We start from the raw sequence: 27,018 nt of genomic DNA, 5'->3' as shown, positions 1-27,018 counted from the left end.
CCCCGGGTCAGACGCCCATCTCTATAGGACTCTTTAAACCTGTTGAAAACCCACCTGGTCCCTGTCTTGCTAAGGCTGGGTTCACACGAAGATTTTCAAATACGGTAACCATATACGGTTTTCCGCAAAAAATGTATACGACCGTATCCGAAACCGTATGCATAGAGAATGTATTGTAAACCGTATTCCAAATGTTGTGTACGGTTGCATCCGTTTTGCCTCGGATACGGTTTTGCCGATTTTTCAACCGTAGGAAAAAACGCTGTCTACCACGTTTTTGCCTCCGGTTGGAAAACCGTATGCGAACCGTATGCGGTTCTTTTAACATTGTTGTCTATGAGAACCGTACACAGAATTTCAGAATACGGTTGCACACGGTTTTTCTAATCCATTTTTGGAGTTGACACATGCGCAGAAGGAATTTCAATAGAACAATAGTAACTTTATTAAATTGATGAAAACTAATTCCAACAAAATAGCAAAACCGTTGGCGAAAATGGATGCAAACGGAGAGAACCGTACATACACTCTGAAACCGTATTTGGAGTCATACGGTTGTATGTGGTTTTTGCCATAAGTTTTTTTTTTTAGCGGAAAACCGTATACGGTAACCGTATTTGAAAAACGTGGTGTGAACCCAGCCTAACAAAGGTGCCCGAGAATGAACTATCCAGAGCAGGAGAGGTTGACTATGGGAGGTGGCAGCTGAGAGCACTGTGGTCAGACCGGAAAGGACTACACAACTTCCTCTGGAGCATACAGCATCTAAGTACTGGAAGGATTAAGATTTTTAAATAGAAGTAATTTTCAAATCTGTTTAACGTTCTGGCACCAGTTGATTTAAAAAAATATATAGTTTTTCACCGGAGTACAGCTCTAACTTTCTGGCACCAGTTGATTTTTTGTTCCTCTAGGAGTGCCCATTTGTTTCCATTCACTAACAAGCAGGATTTAAAGTTAAATTAGGAAATTGCAGGACTTAAGACAAATTTACATAATGGGTAACACCAACCTCCCCTGAGGTCTGTGGCTTTAAGGTGGCACCAGTTTAATCAGTGCAGGTATTTTAAAGGGGTACTCCGGTGGAAAACTTTTTTTTATTTTTTTTTTAATCAACTGGTGCCAGAAAGTTAAACAGATTTGTAAAATGACTTCTATTAAAATAGTTCCAGTACTTATTAGCTGTTGAATACTACAGAGGAAATTATTTTATTTTTGGAACACAGAGCTCTCTTCTGACATCATGAGCACAGTGCTCTCTGCTGACATCTCTGTCCATTTTAGGAACTGTCCAGAGCAGCATATGTTTACTACGGGGATTTTCTCCTACTCTGGACAGTTCTTAAAATGGACAGAGGTGTCAGCAGAGAGCCCTGTGGTCATGTCAGCAGAGAGCTCTGTGTTCCAAAAAGGAAAATCATTTCCTCTGTAGTATTCAGCAGCTAATAAGTACTGGAAGGATTAAGATTTTTTAATAGAAGTAATTGACAAATCTGTTTAACTTTCTGTCACCAGTTGATTTAAAAAAAAAAGTTTTCCACCGGAGTACCCCTTTAAGGTGGAATTGGTGTCGAACTGCTTTGAGGGAAATAATCCTGGATCTGAACATTAAACGTGAAGGTTTTCCCCTATTTAATGGATAATGCTTGAACGACTAAACTGAGATGGATGTGTTATTTAGGCAGAGCTGCTGCTGTTGCTATGGGAACGGCTCATTTTCCGGATGCCTGTCTTGTTTCTCTGCTTGCCATAATCTGGTTTAAGGCGATATGTGACAGAAAAGAACCTGGTAGAATGGAGTCATTGTATTGCTGTGTACTCGGCAGCATTCTTTTCTGGTGCATTCCATATTTAACTTTTCGTGCCGGAGGGCCCGCTGTTCACGACCTTAATCAGCTCGCATTTTGCTAGGTAAGCAGCCCGGTGACGGGGGGTTAGGATCCTCATCTCCTTCTCTGTAGACCGCGTCCAGCAGAGTCGGGGAAAGAACACGATCTTGTATAATGCGCTTTACACCAGAGTTCATCATGCTTTTACCCCTAAAAGTCTAGTAAATTAACTGTTCTCTTCCTATCCATAAGGTAGAAAATAAAAGAAATGCTCCAAGTTCACCAAATAAAAATGTGGTTTTAATGTCCTTTTTTATATAGTGCAAAAAAGTATTTAGTCAGCCACCAATTGTGTATGTTCTCCCACTTAGAGATCAGAGGCCTGTCATTTCCATCATAGGTATACCTCAACTATGAGAGACATAATTAGAAAAAAAATCCATAAAATCACATTTTCTTATTTTATATTTTTTTTAAAGCATTTATTTGCAAATTATGGTGGGAAATAAGTATTTGGTCAATAAAAAGTTAATCTCAATACTTTGTTATATACCCTTTGTTGACCATGACAGAGGTCAAATGTTTTCTGTAAGTCTTCACAAGGTTTTCACACACTGCTGGTATTTTGGCACATTTCTCCATGCAGATCTCCTCTAGAGCAGTGATGTTATGGGGCTGTCGCCGGACAACACGGACTTTCAACTCCCTCCAAAGGTTTTCTATGGAGTTGAGAGCTGGAGACTGGCTAGGCCACTCCAGGACCTTGAAATGCTTTGTTGCCAGGGGTGGGGGCGGGGGGTTTGGGATCATTGTCATGCTGAAAGACCCAACCATGTTTCATCTTGGTGGATGTGGACCTGAAGAAGGGGTCATCCTACCAAAAAAAGTCTGTCAGAAAGATAGTTTATTATAATGTCCAACTTCTGTCTTATGCCTTGATATGGTGTTAGTTTGGCATCAAGGAAGGGCCGTTCGCACACCATTAGTCCGCTCCATATTGTCTATTAAATCTTCTACTATCTTTAGAAGGTGATCGATGGCTGCAATCCTGCAGTTGTTCATGGCTATTCATGGTGTCTTGCTACATATATTAAGTTTAACAAAGTTTGCATACGCAGTTTACAGATGTATGCAAATAAGGCTTTGGAGTCCACTGGGCGTCGATCGTCCCTTGGCATTCAAAAGTCTGTACTGTATTCCCCACCTCTCCCTTGTTAGGTACCAGCCTATGGGAAGGCCCAGTGGGCTCCAAAGCCCAATCTGCATATCTTATTAAAGGGCTACTCCAGTGCTCTAGCGCTGTGAACATTTTGTCAGGGTCTGTGATCGTGACGTCACACCATGCCTCCTCCATTCATGTCTATGGGAGGGGGTGTGTTGACCGACATGCCCCTCCCATAGACATGGATGGAGGGGCGTGGTGTGATGCCACGAGAGGCGTGACCGTGAAGTCACAACCACTGCCGCAGTAACGGGACCCCCAAGATCGGACTCTTATCACCTATCCTTTGGTAGGGGTTAAGATGACTAGCAGCTGAGTACCCCTTTAAACTCTGACCCCTCCAGCACAAACTGAGGGGTATGGATATATTTTGGGTAAAAAGCCCTATACAGCCTTGTCTACCCTAGAACCTGCTGACAGGTCCGCGTTAAGAGTGCTTGCAAAAGAGAACAAACCCGGTGCAATACATTTGCCTCACTATAAATAAGTGGCAGATATGGTGCTGTGTGTTCTGTCCTGGTGATTGATGGCCGGTAATTGTTCAGGAGGGAGAAGATTAGTTATTGATCGTCACTTTATGGGTAATGACAGTGACATCCGTCTATTACAATACCACTTAGGACCCTCCTCTACGCAAACCCCCCCGCAAATCAGTGTTTAATGTAAGATTACAACTAGTCCGTGAGTTATGACTAATTGTGAATAATCGATCGGACAGGAGCTCCGTAAATAGCAGCAATGTGATGAAGGTCAAGAACATTGGTTTTTTATTACAGGATCCAAAAAGTGCTATAGATGAAGTTACATATAGTCAGACCGAAGAATATCTGCTGTAGGAGGGTTAAGTTTGTCCGTCCGTGTTATCCCGGTTTTCATGGGTTCCACAGTGTTGGTATTGCTGGCACATCCCTAGGATACAATGCTTTGTACCGAACGAGCAGAGATGTGGGCAGGTCACAATGTATGTGTGCGCTCCAGGCTCTTAAGAAAATACTCTGTGAGCTAAACGTCCTGGACTCCAGACTGATACATTGTACATAACTAGTCCTGCTCTCAGCTGAGAAGTGGAGACAATTGTATCCAGTCTAGACAATGCTCTGTGAGCTAAACATCCTGGACTCCAGACTGATACATTGTACATAGCTAGTCCTGCTCTCAGCTGAGAAGTGGAGACAATTGTATCCAGTCTAGACAATGCTCTGTGAGCTAAACATCCTGGACTCCAGACTGATACATTGTACATAGCTAGTCCTGCTCTCAGCTGAGAAGTGGAGACAATTGTATCCAGTCTAGACAATGCTCTGTGAGCTAAACATCCTGGACTCCAGACTGATACATTGTACATAGCTAGTCCTGCTCTCAGCTGAGAAGTGGAGACAATTGTATCCAGTCTAGACAATGCTCTGTGAGCTAAACATCCTGGACTCCAGACTGATACATTGTACATAGCTAGTCCTGCTCTCAGCTTAGAAGTGGAGACAATTGTATCCAGTCTAGGCTGTTTAGCTCACACAGCATTGTCTAGACTCCAAACTGATACATAGCACACAACATTCACTTCTCAGCTAATAGGACTAGCTATGTATCAGTCTGGAGTCTAGACAATGCTCTGTGAGCTAAACAGCCTAGACTGGATACAATTGTCTCCCCTTCTCAGCTGAGATCAGGACTAGCTATGTACAATGTATCAGTCTGGAGTCCAGGGTGTTTAGCTCACAGAGCATTGTCTAGACTGGATACAATTGTCTCCACTTCTCAGCTGAGAGCAGGACTAGCTATGTACAATGTATCAGTCTGGAGTCCAGGATGTTTAGCTCACAGAGCATTGTCTAGACTGGATACAATTGTCTCCACTTCTCAGCTGAGAGCAGGACTAGCTATGTACAATGTATCAGTCTGGAGTCCAGGATGTTTAGCTCACAGAGCATTGTCTAGACTGGATACAATTGTCTCCACTTCTCAGCTGAGAGCAGGACTAGATAAGTCCTTATGATGTTTTTGCTTTGCCAACATCTGAATTGTTTCGCACAGTAACATGACCTCTTGTGCTTTGTTATAGGGAGGAAAACACAAGATCCTGGAAGAATGCAACTTACCGCTTACTGGCAAACTATGCGTGGATCGTATTATCACAGAGAAGGTAATAAGTGTTGTCTTCTATTCTGCTTTAGACACTTTAACATTAGTGGGTTCAGCCAACATCTATGTATTTTGTGCACATCCTTAGGCCATGCTCGCGCCTCAGAATTTCCGTACCGGATTCCGCATTGCTGCACTGTGCACACTGCAGAATTTCCATATCCGCACAAAGAATGCGGAGTCCGTTCAGAATGATAGTCTGAGACTGCGCATTCCTCTGCCTTCTAGCCCCAGTCGTGTGAACATAGCCTTAGGGTTTGGGCCCACATACACATTAGAGAAACGGGATTCAACTTGCTGACTTCGGTTTGATCGGCTAACCATCTATTTTGCATAGGGGCTTCCGGACTCTCCCTTGACATGTCAGACATGTTGAATTTCATCTTTCTGATAAGCCAATGGTAAAGTCTAACAGTGGCTTACCAATTCATATATATATATGCTTGTTTGGTTCTCGGCAATCATATGCCTTTGGCTGGCTTTGTGTTCCTGCAGGAACAAATTGGGCATAGCAAGAATTAAAGGGGTACTCCACTTAATAAAAAACATATGCCCTTTCCAGCTGTCAGACCCCCCTGATCTCCTTTTTAACTCATGGTCCATCGCTTCACTCCACCCTTGGAGACACACTCTTGCTGTACAGAAGTGACAGCCGGCTCAGCCAATCACTGGCCAAGGTGGGGTCCATTCTCAGCTGGTGATTGGCTTGGCTGATACCAGGGAACACTACCTGAATAAGGTGGTGTAATGAGCTGCTTTGTGTGTGTGTATATATAAATATTCTCCACATTTATATAATGTCTACACATACATATTTGTGTGTGTATATAATATTAAAAAATCTATATTAAAATAAATATATATGCGTGAAATGACCGGTTATAGCCTCTGAGCGCACAAGCTGTTCTGAAGTCTCTGTCCTGCCGCTGATTCCATGTAGGAGCATTGAGTGCCGTTCCCAGTGGGGAGTGCGGAGATAAATCTTTCTATAGACCTTGTTGAGATATATAATTTTTGTTAATATAGATTTTTTATTTTATTTATTTTGATGGGGGGAAAAATGTCAATTTCTATGCAGCCTTTGGCTGTCCGAGCATGCTGGGAGTTGTAGTTTTGCAACAGCTGGAAGCACACTGGTTGGGAAACACTGCCCTAATGTGTCATTTGTTAAATTAATGGATTTTTTTTTAATAACACATGACTCAACTGGATATTTTTCCTGTGCGTTTTTTCGTCTGGTTTATTTTTTATTTTTATTTTTCCCCGCTTTGGGATTAATTTTTAGACTCTAAACATTAAATTGACTGGAAGCATACCTGCTAAAAAGCCTAAATAAGTGATAGACTTTGAAGTTGCGCAGCGTGCAGTATGTGGAGACTGCTGCAGAGGATGTGCTGAATGCTAATGGCTTCTTCTCGGTTGTTTCTCGGCTCTTCAGTCCAGTAGTGGGGATGATGGGCTCATTATCGTGTTACGGGATCGGAGGTCTGGGCGCCATATACCGGTGCTCGCACCTCCTGTATAGGAGATGTGTTTCCGATAATAACCTGCAGTTTACTCCCGTGTGTGTGTAATAGGCCGTCTTTGATGTGGACAAAAAGAAGGGATTGACTCTGATCGAAGTTGCGGAAGGACTTTCTGTAGAGGATATAAGGAAATGTACAGGCAGTGACTTTGCGGTGAGTAGCTGGCGTTATCCCAATGTTTTCTGAACGTCAATGGGGGAGATTTATTAAAACCTGGGCAGAGGAAATGTTGACCAGTTGCTTATAGCAACCAATCAGATTTGCTTCTTTCTTGCATTTTGAGGCCCTTTTTAAAAATGTAAGAAGCGATCTGATTGGTTGCTTTAGGTAACTAGTTAACTTTTCCTCTACACAGGTGTTAATAAATCTCCCCCAATGTGTTTTTGTTCCAAATTCCTGCAGTAAGTCCTAGGGGACTTTGAGACTTGAGCCTTTTTTTTTTTTTTTTTTCCATAGTATATGTTTATTAAAGTTTTCCGAGACTTGAGACTTCTATTCAATCTTTTGATACTTTGTCAGTTCAAAAGTTATGTACAGGTTTATTGTCCCTGAACAATGTTGTCAGTGGATGAGAACAGTGACTGTTATGTTGCAGATCTTTACAATTGTTCATAGAATAGTGCCATAGGCTGTTAGAGCCCTTATGATTTGTTTACACTGCATACGTTTTGTTGTTAGATCCTATTACACAGAACCACTTCTCAGCTGAACAGACAAATATCCTCCTGTGTAATAGGGCCAACAATCAGCTGATCGGGTCTATTAGACCCATAAAAACAATCATCGGCAAAGCCCTGTAAAGATGTGTAAATGAGCGCAGGTATAGAAGTTCGGTGCTAAGGGCCCTAAGAAAGTAGTTTTCTGTCTGAGTTGATTTTTCTTTGTTTCCAGGTTTCGCCTGACCTGAAGCCTCTGCAGCAGATCAGCGACTGAAGATTTTATTAATATGTCTGCAGGCATGAGAAAATCCTGTGCCTACGAAAGGAAGGTCTACCAACTAGGACGTGTATTCTAACATTTGTGGTTACAAGGGGCTGGGGAGATGGGGTTTGATAAAATATAAAGTAGTTTTGAATAACCTTCTGTCGTACCTTGTGTTTCTATGCACCTTTTGCTTATTCACCTGCATAAGTGCCCTAAATGGATTTGTGTTCAGACTCATGATGTATGGGAGCAGCACACCCCATCTACAGAGGTGTAATGTGGGGTGTCCCACTTACCATGTGCCCCTTTATTAAAGGAAACTGTCACATGTTCACTCCCACACTAACCACAGGTACTAGGGGATAGTGCGGGGGACGCTGATTCATATGATCCCTACCTTGCCCGGATCCGTCTGGCCGTTCCCCGCAATCTTAGTTTTTCTATATATGAAAATTTGGCTGTAACTGGCACGGCGGGCGTTTTCAGGAGCCTAGTGGTACTGTGACGTCTGTTCCGCCCGTCCACAGCGCCGCCCGCTTATGAATAGTCATCCCCCTTCCCACCGGTTCTCCCTCTCCCCACCGCACCTAACTGGTCTTCACGGCACATGCACAGTGAAGACCAGTTAGGAGCGGCGGAGAGCTGGAGGGAGGGGGGATGAATATTCATAAATGGGCGGCGCAGAAGTCACAGTGCCACTAGGCTCCTGAAAACCCAGCACGCACCAGTTACAGCCACATTTGCATATATAGAAAAACTAAGATTGCGGGCGAACGACTGGATGGATCTGGGCAAGGTAGGGATCATATGAATCGGCGTCCCCCCGCAGTCAGTACCTGTGGTTAGTGCAGAAGTGAACTTCCGTGACAGTTTTCCTTTAAACAGGTGTCGTGTGCCAGGGGGCCTTTGGGATCAGTTGGACACCATGGTCAGTATACAACTTGTACCATTGTATTCCATATAGCTATGCACCCTACTTCTGGAAGGAAATAAGGCTGCGATCAGCTGACGAATGAGCATTTTCTCATTCATTTTCTGGTCACTGTCCCTAATACACAGGGCCATTATCTTCCTGTTCTACTGATAGTCTCTCCAAGTGATAGGGCCCTAACATTTAGGATGGTGTTTGCCCCAGTATTTTGGACCTCCTATGACCTTCAGATCTCCAGCTATTGGTTATAGCATTGATTCTATAGGTGATGAAAGGACATATCCACAAAACCATGACATGCTGAGAAATTGTCTGCATGGGAAGATCTCTGCCTAATGTGTGGCAACTGTGCAAAGAACAGCCCCTTCAGTCTCCAGAATGTATTCTTCTGGACAAGGTAGAAGGCCAGGGAAGCAAGTCTCTTACTATACAACCCTTAGGCCAGGTTCATACTGTAGAGCAGTGTTTACCAAACGCGGTCCTCAAGCACCCCCAACAGGTCATGTTTTCTGGATTTCCTTAGGCATCACCAGTTAAATCACCTGTGAAAGACTAAGGAAATCCAGAAAACGTGACCTATTGGGGGTGCTTGAGGACCGCGTTTGGGAAACACTGCTGTAGAATCACCGGACAGAATATCTGCCAGAGATCCCTTAGGCGGCTCTAGGACCACGCGGACTGCAGTGCCGTCCCCATAGACGGGTCTTCTGGAAGATCCATTCAAAAATGCATTGCTGTCTATGGGGACGGCAATGCCATCTGCACGGTCCTAGCGCCACCCATGGGATCTCCTGCGGAACTCCGTCTGGAGATCACACAGTGTAAACCCAGCCTTAGGGTCTATTCACGTGGCAGAATTTCCGCTTGTGGAATTCTGCCTCAAATTAAAGCCCATAGACTTCTATGGAAGTGCGGAATCCCATAGAAGTCTATGGGTTTTAAAGGGTAAAACCCTTTTGATATATTATAGATTAATGTATGCAGAATAACTTTCAAATAGCATGTTATTAAAAAATATGCTTCTTTCTATTTAATATTCCACTTTGAAAAAATGACCACTAGGGGTCTCCCTACCAGTCCTGGCCACAAGCCCCTTTTTTTTTTTTTTTTTTTTTTTTTTTTTTAATAGATTTCAGACTCATGCTGGAGTCCTAAATCTCAGACTGCAGCTGGGACACTGACCATCAGGGAGCAGTGCTGAGCTTGTCTATCAGACAGGCAGGAGCCAGCACTGTGCTCCTAGCACAGCAGAGCATACTCCTGACTCTACCTTTACGGCATGCCCTCATTCATTTTACTATCTGAGCTCTGATCTTTCTTCTCTCTGCACATGCAGTTGTAAACAAATGGGAGAAGATTCAGAGCTGCCGTCTGCTGTGTTCACAGCCTCTGTGCTGGGTCACACCCCCTTCCTCCCTCACACTAGGACTGCTGAATGAGCAGCCAAGAAGACAATAAATCCGGTAGAAAGAGGGGGTTTTGGATGAAAAACACAGGGATAGTGACAGTGAGAGCCGGGGCAGATGGGGGGGGGGGGGGGGGGGGGAAGATTAGGAAGAGTTTAGATAATGATAGGTACTCTTTAATTTGAGTCGGTATCCGCCATCTGAATAGACCCTTAGAGCATGGTGCATTGTCTTGCTGAACTTGTGGAAAGACTAATTGCTTCTTAGTAGGATGTTTTTCCATCCACAGGACCTCCTTCCACTGGATAGTATTTTCTTCATCACAATTTTCACTCTGCTCACACAAAGATTGAGAGAGCTAACGCCACATGGTTGGCATTTTGTGATATTCTGGTACTGGTTTGTATAACAATGACCAGGCCTTACTCAAAGTGGCTTAGTTTCTGGGCTTCAGTTCCAGTATGAATTCACATTAGATGGGGGAAAAAAACAAAAATCTGATCAATCGAATTTTTTTTTTTTTTTTTGCTGCACCATGAGAAGTCAATACAGGGCCAATAGATCACTTTTCTTATGTCTATATTGGGTTGTTGTGGTTTTTTTCTTTTCTTCTTTTCATGATGGACACTTTATTAGACACAGGGTCATGAGTGTAATGTCCCATAAAAAAGACCTAGAAGAAAAGACCTTGTGTCTCTAATAAAAAGGCCATTATAAAATGGGAACTTAATAGACCTAATAGGTACAGTGGCAAATTGCTGTACAATGAGATGTCAGCGAAATAGATGGTGTCTTTACTAGAGATGAGCGAACTTACAGTAAATTCGATTCGTCACGAACTTCTCGGCTCGGCAGTTGATGACTTATCCTGCATAAAATTAGGTCAGCTTTCAGGTGCTCCGGTGGGCTGGAAAAGGTGGATACATTCCTAGGAAAGAGTCTCCTGGGACTGTATCCACCTTTTCCAGCCCACGGGAGCACCTGAAAGCTGAACTAATTTATGCAGGATAAGTAATCAACTGCCGAGCCGAGAAGTTCGTGACGAATCGAATTTACTGTAATTTCGCTCATCTCTAGTCTTTACCATGCCAAAACACAGAACCAAAACAAGTGTAAACAAATGTGATCCAAGTAAGTGTAGGCATGTTTCCTTAGAATTGTATTGGCCAAATTGAAAACTAGGAAGCAGATTGTCACTACTTAATGGATACTATTTTCTCTTCACTCCTCTTTATGTGGAAAGACAAGAGAAACAAGTAGTAAAATGTAATGCACACCTCCTAGAAAACGGATTTTTACAGTCTAAAAAAAAAGTCCCAGAAGCAAATCCTTCGTCTTCCCTTTCAGAACACTTGAATGCACGGTTGAGCCTAGTGTTCATGTGTATGGGGAGGGTAATTATTAGGAGAGATACCTGTAGGCTGAAAGAGCTGACTGCTATCCCATGTTAGCCATACTCACCACCTCAACAATAAAGAGCATTCTGGTATTCAGGATCTTTTTTGTTTTTAAAGTGTATCTGTCAATAGCAAAAATGACATGTAATGTAGAAAATAACCTAATGTATATTTCTAATATACTTTGGTTAAATGTGTATATTTGTGTCCCTGCAGATAGTTTCTGTGAGAAGATAAAAACAGAGTGTGGTTGGACAGGCGGGGGCGCTGTGCACGTTGGACAGGCGGGGGCGCTGTGCACGTTGGACAGGCGGGGGCGCTGTGCACGTTGGACAGGCGGGGGCGCTGTGCACGTTGGACAGGTGGGGGCGCTGTGCACGGAGGCCATGACATGCTCGCTGCTCACACATCAGGATGATTGACAAGCCAGGAGCCTGCACAGAGCCCTACTTGTCCTGCCCCCACTTCTTATATTTTGTCTCCTCACAGGCAGTAGCTGCAGGGACAGCATTTTTTTCACCCAAAAATATACAAATTTTAATCAATGTATATTACAAATAATAAAAATATACAATGTCGGGTACACTTTAAATCTCTCCATGACCTTTGAAGGAGAACACAAAGTAAAGCAGCTCTGCCGAACCTAACTGTCCGAAGTGGAGTTCAATACTCAACGTGCTGTAGTCCTACTTACTCCAACCTACCATGGCAGAGTTGGGGAGTGCCCATAGATAGTAGGTTGTTCCAGTCAGAAGGGGACAGTTTGGCCAACACATGCCTAATTTAAAGGGAGCTTTTATGAAATTATCCAGATATTCACTTATTAGGACTACAGAAAAGCCATCTTTTGGTCCTTTTACCATGTCCATGGAAGTAATAAACATGGGACTTCTTCAACTTTTTGATCAATAACTATGTAGGCCCCAAAAAAAAATGCCTGATCAGGGTTTTACCTATGGGCCCTCAATTCTCGCGACAACAGGGGTCTTGTCAACCACCACCACCAAATCCTTTCCAACCACAGATGCCTTCCTGTTGCACTGAGGTTAATGTGGCTGCGCTCATGTATTGTGTAGCTGTCTATTCAGGGGATTTGGAGCTCTGTTTCACAGATACACAATATTTCAAATAGAGATGAGCGAACTTACAGTAAATTCGATTCGTCACGAACTTCTCGGCTCGGCAGTTGATGACTTATCCTGCATAAATTAGTTCAGCTTTCAGATGCTCCCGTGGGCTGGAAAAGGTGGATACATTCCTAGGAAAGAGTCTCCTAGGACTGTATCCACCTTTTCCAGCCCACCGGAGCACCTGAAGTTCGTGACTAATCGAATTTACTGTAAGTTCGCTCATCTCTATTTGAAATCATTTAGACTCCATTCCTATCTTAGATAAAAATCAGCATGAAAAAGCTGTAGCCCAAAAAAATGCAGTGTGTAAACTAGAGAGATTTATAATAAATTAGTCTGACATTAATCTCCACCACATTTGCACAACTGTGGCAGATGTGCTTTTAGTCTGAATACATAGTCTTGCGGGCGTAGATGGCGGTCAGTTTTGTGTGAGGAAAGGGGGGGGGGGAGGTGAATTGTATAGCCCCAAAGTGTGTTCTCTTGCAATTCAGAGATGCAGATCTTTAAGCGTTCTGAAGAACAAAGCCGGTCAATGTCACTCAAGGTCACCTTCCCCACCTCTTTAATTCTTAAGTGGGGAAGCAGTAATCTATAGGACAAGGTGAGCTTTAAATAGAAGTCAGCAGGTGACCGCACAATGTGGAACAGAGGCATTAAAATAAACCGCCTCCTGCATCTCTTTGTCTATTGAGTCTATTTGCAGGATAATGGCTCCGTCATTCCTGTTTTAAACTCCAGATAGAGATATATATCTGGATATATTAATATATATATATATATATCTGCTTCTTCTGCTTTAGTTTTTCTTGTGTGACCTATTTATTATACTAACACAGGGGGGTTACAACCACAAAAGTACAGAGCCTATTAGCAGTCAACAATGCCGGTTTTATCTGGACCCCACCTATTAATGCTTCAACACACTAGAAATACTGGGGTAGGAATTAAAAATATTAAAATAACTTTTATTGTGAAGTTACCATTAAAATCATATGTAACCCCGGCCACACAAATACCACTACTTGAGTGATTTACTGCAGTCACAAAAGAATAACTACAAAAGATACTTTAAGGGGTATTCCGGCCCAAGACATCTTATTCCCTATCCAAAGATGTCTGATCGCAGAGGAGCCCGCCGCTGAAATTTCCGTGTTCTCCGTGCAGCACCTGCATTCTCTGCTCCAGTCTCTGAAGCCGCTGTGTTTCCAGGACTGGGGAAATAACGTCATGCCCCCTCCATTCATGTCTATGGGAAGGGGGTGTGATGGTTGCAGTCAAAAACGTATCCCCTATGCTTTGGATAGCGAATAATTTTTGATGCATTATACTTCTCCTTTTTAAAGCCTGTTTCAGGCCCAGTTCCAGTTGATAGCATTACCCTGGGTCGGATCGCAATGATCTCTGATTCGGGAGGGGTGCAGGAGGCTTTCAACCAAGGTTTTGTCCAGTCCTCTCTAAAGGGAACAGGATTTTGTACACACAGAGGGGAATTGCTTAGTAAGGGCCCTTCTGCTTACACTAATCTCTTTGTGGGCTTCCGGATGGAATTAGCTCTGTAAGACTTTTACGTCACAATTTACTTAAGTGTACGGCCTACGATAGGGAATCATGCTGCAAACCGCAAGTAAAGTCTCTAATGTTTCTATACCACAATGTCTCAACCGGTGTAGGCTTTACAGTAGCGTATGATCTAATAGGACTGTACAGCTTAAATGGGCACTGTCAGAATCAAATTCATAATAGACATGTCCGAGGCGAATCTTTTCTTCCTGTTTCTTCCGTGGCTCAGAGACCAATCTGCAGCCTCTTCCGACGCATGCGCAGGTAGTTTGTCAATTAGACAAAAAAAACTTTATTGGTAAAAAAAAAAAACTACGCAGGAAGAAAAGATTCGCCTTGGACGTCAGAAGATAGGAAGGACAGAAGCAAGAACCCCCCCCCCCCCCCCCCGACATCCCACTTACCGAACACAACATGGCGGAGGCTGAGGTGCACAGCAAGCCACTGGAAGAAAACGGGGCCAGCTTCCGGATCTTCACAAAAGGTAAGAAAATACATATATACATAATCACAACACACACAAAAAACACATACATATACACACATAACACACAAACATAATAACAAAAAACAGTATAAACAAGGGAGAACCCCTTTAACTCCCTCGCTGCTCGTAAGGATAGAGTAACAGGCTGCTAATAATAGCGTCCTTCAGGCATATAAGGCTTTTAGGCTAGACAATACTACATCAATATAGACAACTGGCATATAGCCACAGATAATAGCGCGGGGTATACAAAGAGGATTGTGTTTTTAATAGTAATCATAATAGGGAGGCAGTAAAGTCATGTAATATAATTTACGTATAGGGAGGGATTTTTATTAATTATAAAATAGATCATCTTGGGAAGATAGTTATTGTCTGGTGTATGGATGTGGGAATTACACTAGCCCATAATGCAATTAAGTGTATGGGTTTAAACAGGGTTGGCACTCTATCACCACCCTTTTTATGCATATATATATATATGAGTGTATGTTTTTTACTTTGCAGGAATTGATCTATCTGCAAAAAAAATTTAAGTGGTTTGGTTTGTTGATAGCCCATCTGTCCCTGAAGAGGTCACATACTTTGATCGAAACGCGTCGGACGTTGTGGGGATAACCATATACCTATATCATCTGACACTTTTTTTTTTAATTTTATTTTTTTTACTGTTTCCCCATTCAAAAAGACGCTTGTACTAGACAATACAGTTTTACTCCATACTTACACTCACTGATGTGTGATTATCTTTTTAACTATTAAAGTATTTAAAAGTTAAGTCTTAATCACTTCTCCCCCCCCCCCCCCCTCTTCTATATACTTCTAAGTGATTGGGAGAATATTTTATGTGGTGGGTAGACACCCATATTGTTCTACATATGGTTAATAAAAAAAATACCATATTCCCATCCAAAACTCTCATCAAAAGTTTCTAAGAGTGGCGGTCTTTATGGAAGGAGAATGGGTCCATTTTCAGTACCAAGCCCTTGGACTCTCAGGCCCCAAGGGTATTTACCAAAGTGATGGCGGAGGTGGCAGCTTTCATAAGAACCCAGAATATTCTGTTCGTTCCATATCTGGACGATTTACTGATTGTATCAGACTCTTCAGAAACCCTTCATTTTCATATTCAAGTAGTTGGCTCCATACTAAAATATCTAGATTGGAATTTGAATAAAAAAAAGTCAAACTTAACCCCTTCCAGGCCGTGCGTTTTCTTGGGCATCCTTCTGGATTCAATGTCTCGGCTTTCTCTCCTGCCTGTAGCTAAACAGATCCTCATCAAGGACAGAGTAGAAGTTCTTTTCCAGTCTCTTATGCATCTTCAGGGAAGCAATGTCAGTGCTAGGTCTGATGACTACTTGTATCGTAGCAGTGAAATGGGCTCAGTACAGATCCAGGATGTTAGACAGATATCCTTCAAAAGTGGGATGGCAATCCCTCATCACTAAGGGTCTATTCACACGCAGTCATGCAGCAGAAAATCCTGCGCATCAAATCTGCGCAGAATACTGTACGTGTGAATAGACCCTAAACCAACATTTTTTTCCCTTTCCTCAAAAGCAAGGGTCTCCTTGATATGGTGGATGGACCCCAACAACCTATCTCAAGGGGTACCTTGGTCTTCCTCGTCGGTAGTGGGGATAGCTACAGACGCCAGTCCTTGGGTTTGCCTCCTGCGGCCAGCATCTCCTTCAAGGCAGATGGTCTCCTCTAGAGATGAGCGAACTTACAGTAAATTCGATTCGTCACAAACTTCTCGGCTCGGCGGTTGGTGACTTTACCTGCATAAATGTGTTCAGCTTTCAGGTGCTCCGGTGGGCTGGAAAAGGTGGATACAGTCCTAGGAAAGAGTCTCTTAGGACTTTATCCAAATTTTCCAGCCCACGGGAGCACCTGAAAGCTGAACTAATTTATGCAGGAAAAGTCATCAGCTGCCAAGCCGAGAAGTTTGTGACGAATCGAATTTACTGTAAATTTGCTCATATCTAGTTCTATTCTCTCAACCCACTGGATTATCCAACAGCAGTAGACGCCTTCTCTCAGGACTGGGGAAGAGAAAGAGGGTACGCTTTCCTACCTCTTCACTTTATTCCTCCGGTCTTGAGGAAAATAAGGCGGGACAGAGTCTTAGTCCTATTGATGGCGCCCTTCTGGTCTCGAAGGCCCTTGTTTACTTTGCTAAGGACAATGTCAGTCTCACAGCCGTGGCTTCTTCCAGACAGGGAGGATCTACTGTACCAGGGACCAGTTCATAATCCGCAGTCGGCTCACCATCATCGAACAGCCTGGATGCTGAGAGGTTAATTTTTAAAAGCTAAAAGCCTATCTGACCAAGTGATAAACACCTTACTTGCAAGTAGGAAAGACGTAACATCCGCCATATACCTAAGAACATGGAGAGCCTTCTTAAAGGGTACTCCAGGGGAAAACTTTTTTTATTTATTTATTTTTTTTTTTTATCAACTGGTGCCAGAAAGTCTATTTAAAAAATCTTAATCCTTCCAGTACTTATTAGCTGCTGAATACTAAAGCGGAAATTCTTTTCTTTTTGAAACACAGAGCTCTCTGCTGAATCACGAGCACAGTGCTCTCTGCTGACCTCTTTGTCCATTTTGAGAACTGTCCAGAGTAGGAGAAAATCCCCATAGCAAACATATGCTGCTCTGGACAGTTCCTAAAATGGACAGAGGTGTCAGCAGAGAGCACTGTGGTCATGATGACAGCAGAGCGCACGGTGTTCCAAAAAGAAAATAATTTCCTCTATAGTATTCAGCAGCTAATAAGTACTGGAAGGATTAAGATTTTTTAATAGAAGTAATTTACAAATCTGTTTAACTTTCTGGCACCAGTTGATTTAAAAAAAAAAAAGTTTTCCACTGGAGTACCCTTATAAGAATAGTAGGACCTGCAGTCGATCCATTGGGAGATCCTAATATCCCTCAAATCCTTCATTTTCTCCAATTAGGCCTGGATAAGACGCTAAGTCCTAGTACCCTTAAAGTAACAATGTCAGCACTTAGTTCCTTTTGTAACTGGAAGTTAGCAGATAATGTCTTAAGGCTGCTTTCACACTATAAAGTTCTTCTGCTTTAAAGATCCGTTATAATGTCCCGTTAGGAAAACCCTTAAAAACGTCCATTACAAAATCCCATACGGCCGTTCTAAAGCCCCATTAAAGTCTAAGGGATTTTTACATTATGCATTTTAACCCATCATAGCCTGTTATTAATAACGGACGTTATTTTGTGACTGGAGAAAAATAGTGCATGTGCCGTTTTTCCTCCCGTCACAAATAATGTCCGTTATTCATAATGGGCTATGACGGGTTAAAATGCATAATGTAAAAATCCCTTAGACTTTAATGGGATTTATAACGGCCATTTAACGGCGATTTTTAAGGGTTTTCCTATTGGGACATTATAACGGATCTTTAAAGCTTTATAGTGTGAAAGCAGCCTTAAAGGTTCTATTTCTGGGGCAACCTCTGCTCCCCCTTGGGACTTGAATCTGTTGTTAGGACCACCATTTGAGCCTCTGGATTCTATCTCCATCAAGTTACTCACCCTCGATGTTCTTCCTCCTGGCAATAACAATGGCTAGGAGGGTAGGAGAATTACAAGTGCTCTCTGCCTTTCCTCCTTATACCAAGATATTAGATGACAGAGTAGTAATGAGAACAAGAGCAATGGTGGACATACAGTTGTGACCAAGCTTTCCCAGGATGGGCTAGATGTAATGGTGGACCTACAGGTTGTAACCAAGCTCTCTCAGGATGGGATAGATGTAATGGTGGGCATATTGGTTGTCACCAAGATTTCCCAGGATGGACTAGATGTAATGGTGGGCATATTGGTTGTCACCAAGCATTCCCAGGATAGACTAGATGTAATGGTGGGCATACTGGTTGTCACCAAGCATTGCAAGGATGGACTAGATGTAATGGTGGGCCTACTGGTTGTCACCAAGCTTTCCCAGGATGGACTAGATGTAATGGTCGACATACTGTTGTGACCAAGCTCTCCCAGGATGGGGTAGATGTAATAGTGGACCTACAGGTTGTAACCAAGCTCTCTCAGGATGGGATAGATGTAATAGTGGACCTACAGGTTGTAACCAAGCATTCCCAGGATAGACTAGATGTAATGGTGGGCATACTGGCTGTCACAAAACCCGGGATATGCTAGATATAATGGTGGGCATACTGGTTGTAGCCAAGCTTTCCCAGGATGGATTAGATGTAATGATGGGTATATTGGTTGTCACCATGCTATCCTGGGATATACTACATGTAATGGTGGGCATACTGGTTGTCACCAAGCTTTCCCAGGATGGGTTAGATGTAATGATGGGTATACTGGTTGTCACCAAGCTTTCCCAGGATGGATTAGATGTAATGGTGGGCATACTGGTTGTCACCAAGCTTTCCTGGGATACGCTTGATGTAATGTTGGGCATATTGGTTGTCACCAAGCTTTCCCAGGATGGATTAGATGTAATGATGGGAATACTGGTTGTCACCAAGCTTTCCCAGTATGGATTAGATGTAATGGTGGGCATATTGGTTGTCACCATGCTTTCCCAGAATGGGTAACAACCAGTATGCTCACCATTACATCTGGTCCAGGTTTCCCAGCGTGGACTTCCCCTTTAAGTAAACTGTATCCCAAATGATAAAATTGACTATTTAGAATAAAAACTGAAATTTCATCACTGTCAGTTGTGACTAAAATGGAATCATATCAGTGACCGATACAGGTCCCGAGCAGCTTATTCTATGTATCTATTTCCATCTCTGACAGGAGATGACATTTAAGTTGGGTCAAAAATTGGCTGCGGATATTCATATTCAGCGCAGCTCATTAGAATCTCCTGAACGGGTAACGTTGACATTGCAGGCGCCCGATGTGTGCCCGTACCACGTCCGTGATATGACAGCTGAAGGCTACACATTTGGGGAAAAAAACGATTTAAATTGATCGTCCTCATTATTGCAGATGGTCCGATATTTATACCTCGTAGGAGTTTTCAATTTTTAGATTTAGCTGCGGGAAATTCGGAAAACTTCACATTCCAGTTTAAAGTGACAGTACAAGCAATGAATTAGATTTGTAGATCATTGCGACTTTTCTACTTTCTTCTTATTTTAGAGTATGTTTAATTAATTAGCAGTACAGCTAAAGCCATGTGCGCCTTTACTTATGGGTACATGATAATGCACCTATGTTTGTATTTGCATTGTGTAATTGATTGGCTATAGATCAGTGGTCTCAAACTGTGGCCCTCCAGATGCTGCAAACTTCAACTCCCAGCATTCCTGGACAGCCGTTGGCTGTCCGAGCATGCTTGGAGTTGAAGTTTTGCTACATCTGGAGGGCCACAGTTTGAGACAACTGCTATAGATAATACACCTGTGTCTGCAACGCATGATAGAAATTATCGTGTTCGTGACGCCAAGTTTTGTGGTGACACAGGGATGCAAGATATACTTGTCAAATCGTGATGCCAGGGCACCGTTAACCTACACGGTCCGAGGTGGAGACAGCTTCTCCTGGGCCAGGTGCAGGGCAATAAACAGGTTACAGATAACTGTCTTTTTACTGAAGCAGATGGTACAATACTCACAGTAGAGAGCATAGTAGAAGGGATGCCTTTGGTTCTCACTCTGCATGGCTGGAAGAGTCCTTCATTGCCCTGGCAATGGACCTGCACATTGCAGGGCTGTTCATCCTGTATGACATAGCAGGTCCAGCCTATCGGGAAGTGTGAACGCCGACCAAATCAGCCGCAGCTTGTTGCACTGAGGCAAGATCATAGACCTGTAGAGGTGTATTGTGCTAACTTCAGAAAATTGTGTTGTCTTGTGTTGTCAGTTCAGATTGGGTTTGTATGATGCTCTTAAGCAGTTTCGCCCATTTTCCAGTGTTGCCTGATTGGCTTCATTACTATAAGGGGGCACTATTACTGTATACCACATATAAAAGTGTCAGCTTAAACGGGTACTCTGCTGCTCAACGTTTGGAATAAACTGTTCCGAACGCTGGAGCCGGGAGCTCGTGACCTCATAGCCCCGCCCCCTCATGACATCACACCACGCACCCTCAATGCAAGTCTATGGGAGGAGGCGTGACATCCATCACGCCCCCTCCCACAGACTTGCTTTGAGGGGGCGGGGTGTGACATCATGATGGGGCGGGGCTTTGACATCACGAGCACCCGACGCCGGCTCCAGCGTTTGGAACAGTTTGTTCCAAACGCTGAGCAGCGGAGTACCCCTTTAAGGCACTGAAGCACCAGTTGCCAGGTAACCCCCGACTACTAATATACAGAAGAGCAGATTGGTCAGAGCTGCAACCAGTCAGACCATACAGACCCCCCACCATCACCACCACTACCACAGTTTTTTCCTGCACAGTGACACAAGAATGGCGCGATTTGGTCGAGTGAAAGGCGTGGCTAAATGTAAAAAATAGGCAAGAATTTTAACCTCTTAAGAAATAATTTCAGCAACACAAATATTATAAAAACATTCAGCCTACACTTTGCAGATGGCAGATATCAGCATGTTTCACATAGTTCTCAGCCGGAGCAAAGGCAACAGATTGGATGTTGTAAGTTCTTATTTGCTGCTCATCTGACAAACACAAGATGTTCTACAAGTTTCGATGCATCAAATGAAACTTCAGATTTCCTCATCCTACAGAATTCCATATGTATGGGCATCTGCCGCACACTCACCTAAATTACTTAGAAAATATACAGGACTGACAATGATCATGACCCAAAAATAATAGGCACAATTTTATTCATAGGTGACAGAGAAATGGTGACATTTTACCACCAAATCGAGCGTAAATAGAAGAAATGTCCTGAGAATAAGTCAGTAATTTCTTAGAGGAGCCTTAAAGGGGTACTACTCCCTATCCATAGACATGAATGGAGGGGACGTGGCGTGACGTCACGAACACGGAAGCTCCAAGCTTCTGTGTTCCAGACATCGCTGCTGCCGGCCCAGAGATGGCGGGAGTCCCCAGTGGTGGGACCCCTGCGATCAGACGTCTTATAAGATGTTTTTCGGCAGAGTACCCCTTTAAGCATGGACTGGTGGCAGCTTATATATCCTTCACACAGTGCTGTGAGGATTCACCGTGGAAGACTCAGGTTGCCACGACTTAGGCTAAGGCTGCATTCACACCTCGCTTTTTACATAAGGTTGCTGGATCCGGCTGGGGGAGGGGAAAACTGGGCGCTCCCGTACCCCAGCCGGATCAGCCTGTGACTCCATTTACTAGTATACTATGGTTTTAGGTCCGGTCCAAAACCGGATACGGGTCAAAACTGAGCCGACCGCAGTCACCGTTTGACTCCGGTCGGCTCATTAAAGTAAATGGAGTCACAGGCTGATCCGGCTGGGGGAGGCGAAAACCGGGCGCTCCCGTACCCCAGCTGGATCAGCCTGTGACTCCATTTACTAGTATACTATGGTTTTAGGTCCGGTCCAAAACCGGATACGGGTCAAAACTGAGCCGGTCGCGCAGTCACCGTTTGACTCCGGTCGGCTCATTAAAGTAAATGGAGTCACAGGCTGATCTGGCTGGGGTACGGGAGCGCACGGTTTTCCCCTCCCCCAGCCGAATCCGGCACCCATATGTAAAAAAACGAGGTGTGAATGCAGCCTTACTTGGATTTTGGTTCTGGCAAAATCAGGCCAGTTCATGGTGATCCCGGGATTAGCCCGTCTTCAAAAACTTTGTCCCAGCCTGTGTGCCAGTTGGGACAAAGATGATGCTGTAGCCAGACAGGATTATGTTCTGGATTGTATGGGGACCCCTAGTGGTTCTTTTTACAAGCCATGGCTTCTGTAGAAAGGTTAGAGGTACTCCAGCAGAAAATTTCTATTTAAAAATATTAAAATCTTAATCATTCCAGTATTGATCAGCTGCTGTATGCTCAACAGGAAGTTCTTTTCTCTTTGAATTTCTTTTCTGCCTGACCACAGTGCTCTCTGCTGACACCTCTGTCCATGTCAGGAACTGTCCAGAGCAGGAGAGGTTTGCTATTGGGATTTGCTCCTACTCTGGACAGTTCCTGATATGGACAGAGGTGTCAGCAGAGAGCACTGTGGTCAGACTGGAAAGAAATTCAAAGAGATCAGGAACTGTCCAGAGTAGGAGCAAATCCCAATAGCAAACCTCTCCTGCTCTGGACAGTTCCTGACATGGACAGAGGTGTCAGCAGAGAGCACTGTGGTCAGACTGGAAAGAACTCCACAACTTCCTCTGGAGCATACAGCAGCTGATCAGTACTGGAAGGAATAGAATTTAAATAGAGGTAATATACAAATCTGTTTAACTTTCTGGCACCAGTTAATAAAAAAAATAAAAAAAATAGTTTCCCACCGGAGTACCCCTTTAAATAGAACCTGTAACGACATCCTACTATATATATTTATATAATATATATATAAACGCATGGCAACCCGTTTTATATGGTAAAATCTTCTTCCTCACCATCCCTAGGGGATATTCCTGCCCGCAAGGGTGGTGAGGACATGAAGTTTGTTAGTCTTCCCTGCAGGCCCCTCAAGTAGGAGATAAGTGTCCGATTACGGAGGGGGGTGACCACTGGGAACAAGACCCAAATACCAATCAGTCCCCCCGCGCAATCACTTGCATGGGACTCTGGCTGTCTAAGAGCTGCGCACAGATGGCATGTGCTCCAAAGAGTGCCAAAGAGACCTGTGTGCTGGGGGGATTTGAGAACTAGGACCCTCTGTTAGGATCAGGACCAAGGCTACTTCTATAGGAAAGCCTGCTTATGCTATCGAGCAACCCGCCAGCATTGTTTCATGGAGGGAGACCAGATGTATGCTTCCTGGGATACACAGCATGTGCATTCCATCTTATTTGTAACCTTTAGATCATGGTTTCCCAACCAGGGTGCATCCAGCTGTTGCAAAACTACAATTCCCAGCATACCCGGACAGCCAACGGCTGTCCGGGCATGCTGGGAGTTGTAGTTTTGCAACAGCTGGAGGCACCCTGGTTGGGAAACACTGCTTTAGACTAAAGGGTACCTTTCATAAAAAAATGTTTTTTTATATATTATAGATTAATGTATGCAGAATAACTTTCCAATTGCATGTTATTAAAAAATATGCTTCTTTCTGTTTAATTTTGCACTTTGAAAAAAATGACCACTAGGGGTCTCCCTACCAGTCCTGACCACAAGCCCTTTTTTTTTTTTTTTTTTTTTTTTTAAATAGATTTCAGACTCATGCTGGAGTCCTAAATCTCAGACTGCAGCCAGGACACAGACAAGCTCAGCTGGCAGCTGAGAGAAGAAAGATCGGAGCTTAGATAGTAAAATGAATGAGGGAATGCCGTAAAGGCAGAGTCGGGAGTATGCTCTGCTGTGCTATGAGCACAGTGCTGGCTCCTGCCTGTCTGATTGACAGGCAGGGACCAGTGCTGAGCTTGTCTGTGTCCCGGCTGCAGTCTGAGCTTTAGGACTCCAGCATGAGTCTGAAATCTATAAAAAGGGCTTGCGGACAGGACTGGTAGGGAGACCCCTAGTGGTCATTTTTTTTTCAAAGTGGAAAATTAAATAGAAAGAAGCATATTTTTTAATAACATGCAATTGGAAAGTTATTCTGCATACATTAATCTATAATATATCAAAAGTTTTTTAAACTTAAAGGCACCCAGGATGAAGTGGAAATTATGTAATTATTATTTTCTTAAGAGAGTCGTGAGAAAATATGAAATTTCCCATTTTCTTTATCACAGGACTTAAAAATAAAGTCATCTTGGTTTAATCTCTTGGCGATTTTTATTCACTTATGATACAAACAAGTATGAGAATCCTTGAAAACTTAAAAAGTAATTTAATCGCAGTCACGAGGCGATGACTGGAACTGAAACAATGTACTTCTGGCGCAGTAAATGATGGTGCAGGGGGCCACAAGTGTTTTGTCTTTAATTATTTCTTGTATTATAGTGGAAACTACTTTCTGCTATGTACTTGACATCGGGTCTGTGAGCAATAAAAAACTTACCTTGACCAATGCGAAATAGAAGTCAATGGGGATTCAATGAAAGCAATGATAAAAGCGCAGGCTCTTTTATGAGCAATTGGGGGAGATTTATGACCGCAGCGATTCTTCGCCGAGCATATTTTGCGCTATTACAATAGAAATAAAGGAGAGCGGGCCTTTTCTTTTGGTTATTACAAAGCTTTCGGAAGATGATGGGATGTGTTTTTTTTTTTACATTGTGGACCATTGTGGTTGGGGCTGGATGCCAGGTCCTGTCTTGCCTATAGGCAAAATAGGCAGCTGCCTAGAGCGCCCTCTTAATGGGGGCACTGCTCTGCCCGCTGCAAGAAAGTTTGTAGCCAGATAGCATTAGAAGCCCCTGTTCACTCGAAGCCCCTGCCCATCCAGCACCACCGTGTCACCCCAGTAGGTAAGGTAATTACATGAGGAGGAGGTTTGTTACAGTGTGTTACCCCAGTAGTAAGGTGATTACATGAGGAGGAGGTTTGGTACAGTGTGTCACCCCAGTAGTAAGGTGATTACATGAGGAGGAGGTTTGTTACAGTGTCACCCCAGTAGTAAGGAGATTATATGAGGAGGAGGTTTGTTACAGTGTGTCACCCCAGTAGTAAGGTGATTACATGAGGAGGGGGTTTGTTACAGTGTGTTACCCCAGTAGTAAGGAGATTACATGGGGAGGAGGTTTGTTACAGTGTGTCACCCCAGTAGTAAGGAGATTACATGAGGAGGAAGTTGTTACAGTGTGTCACCCCAGTAGTAAGGAGATTACATGAGGAGGAGGTTTGTTACAGTGTCACCCCAGTAGTAAGGAGATTACATGAGGAGGAGGTTTGTTACAGTGTCACCCCAGTAGTAAGGAGATTATATGAGGAGGAGGTTTGTTACAGTGTGTCACCCCAGTAGTAAGGTGATTACATGAGGAGGGGGTTTGTTACAGTGTGTTACCCCAGTAGTAAGGAGATTACATGGGGAGGAGGTTTGTTACAGTGTGTCACCCCAGTAGTAAGGAGATTACATGAGGAGGAAGTTGTTACAGTGTGTCACCCCAGTAGTAAGGAGATTACATGAGGAGGAGGTTTGTTACAGTGTCACCCCAGTAGTAAGGAGATTACATGAGGAGGAGGTTTGTTACAGTGTCACCCCAGTAGTAAGGAGATTATATGAGGAGGAGGTTTGTTACAGTGTGTCACCCCAGTAGTAAGGTGATTACATGAGGAGGGGGTTTGTTACAGTGTGTTACCCCAGTAGTAAGGAGATTACATGGGGAGGAGGTTTGTTAGTGTGTCACCCCAGTAGTAAGGAGATTACAGGAGGAGGAAGTTGTTACAGTGTGTCACCCCAGTAGTAAGGAGATTACATGAGGAGGAGGTTTGTTAGTGTGTCACCCCAGTAGTAAAGAGATTACATGAGGAAGTGGTTTGTTACAGTGTTACCCCAGTAGTAAGGAGATTACATGAGGAGGTTTGTTACAGTGTGTCACCCCAGTAGTAAAGAGATTACATGAGGAAGTGGTTTGTTACAGTGTGTTACCCCAGTAGTAAGGAGATTACATGAGGGGGAGGTTTGTTACAGTGTGTCACCCCAGTAGTAAGGTGGGGCGTGTCAAAGTGTGGAGCCAATGGGCAGGCTTATTGAGTGGCCAAATTATATTTCGCCTAGGGTGGCAAAAAATCCTTGCCCCCCCCCCCTCACCTCAACTACAGGCTAGGACTCCCTTTGGGATCTTAAGGACACTGTCATGAGGCAAGGCTTCATCATTGTCCTATGATGGATCTCCATGATGTTAGGGTCCTTTCCATTAGTTTCAACTTGTGCTGTGGTTCTTGTTCTGTCCTTGGGTTATTCCTGAGTCTCTGATGCTTGGCTCCATCCAATTCATGACTGCTGAAAGGCTAAAGAGGGGAACCGCTGCAAAAAGAAACAGACTGGATTTAGAAATCCTTGGGAAAGCCTGCCTGTAGCTTTGTTAAAGGGGTACTCTGCTGGATTTTTTTTTTAAAGGGGTACTCCGCTCCTAGACATCTTATCCCCTATCCAAAGGATAGGGGATAAGATGTCTGATCGCGGGGGTCCCACCGCTGGAGACCCCCACATTCTCAACTATGGCACCCCAGACATCCGTTGCGAAGAGCAAACTTCGCTCTGTGCCAGTTGACTGGCGATGCAGGGCGGAGGCTCATGACATCACGGTCACGCCCCACTCGTGATGTAACTGCAATGCCCCCTCATTGCAAGTCTATGGGAGGGGGTGTGAAGGCCGTCACACCCCCTCCAATACACTTGCATTGAGGGGCGTGGATGTGACGTCACGAGCCTCCGGTGCTGCACCCGATGCTCTAAACGAACGCCGGGTGAAGCAGGGAGATCCCCAGCGGCGGGACCCCTGCGATCATATATCTTATCCCCT

General features: G+C 43.8%; 1 protein-coding gene and 1 long non-coding RNA gene across 2 annotated transcripts in view; one reads left to right on the top strand and one right to left on the bottom strand.

The window, feature by feature from the left end:
- The window catches only part of OXCT1 (3-oxoacid CoA-transferase 1), an 81,517-nt gene extending 73,721 nt beyond the window's left edge, over positions 1–7,796 (top strand). Inside the window, exons 15-17 of the mRNA XM_056545961.1 lie at positions 5,111–5,191; positions 6,768–6,869; positions 7,608–7,796. Of these exons, the coding sequence (XP_056401936.1) occupies positions 5,111–5,191; positions 6,768–6,869; positions 7,608–7,649 (225 nt within the window). The 3' untranslated portion in view covers positions 7,650–7,796. The remainder of the gene's footprint in view (positions 1–5,110; positions 5,192–6,767; positions 6,870–7,607) is intronic.
- Positions 7,797–26,128: 18,332 nt separating this feature from the next.
- Positions 26,129–27,018, bottom strand: part of LOC130295307 (uncharacterized) — a 64,278-nt gene continuing 63,388 nt past the window's right edge. The window contains exon 4 of the long non-coding RNA XR_008848765.1: positions 26,129–26,519. This is a non-coding gene — a long non-coding RNA (uncharacterized LOC130295307). The remainder of the gene's footprint in view (positions 26,520–27,018) is intronic.

Source organism: Hyla sarda, chromosome 1 (assembly GCF_029499605.1).
Source record: "Hyla sarda isolate aHylSar1 chromosome 1, aHylSar1.hap1, whole genome shotgun sequence".
NCBI classification, from domain to species: domain Eukaryota; kingdom Metazoa; phylum Chordata; class Amphibia; order Anura; family Hylidae; genus Hyla; species Hyla sarda.
This window is presented reverse-complemented; position numbering and strand designations above follow the sequence as displayed.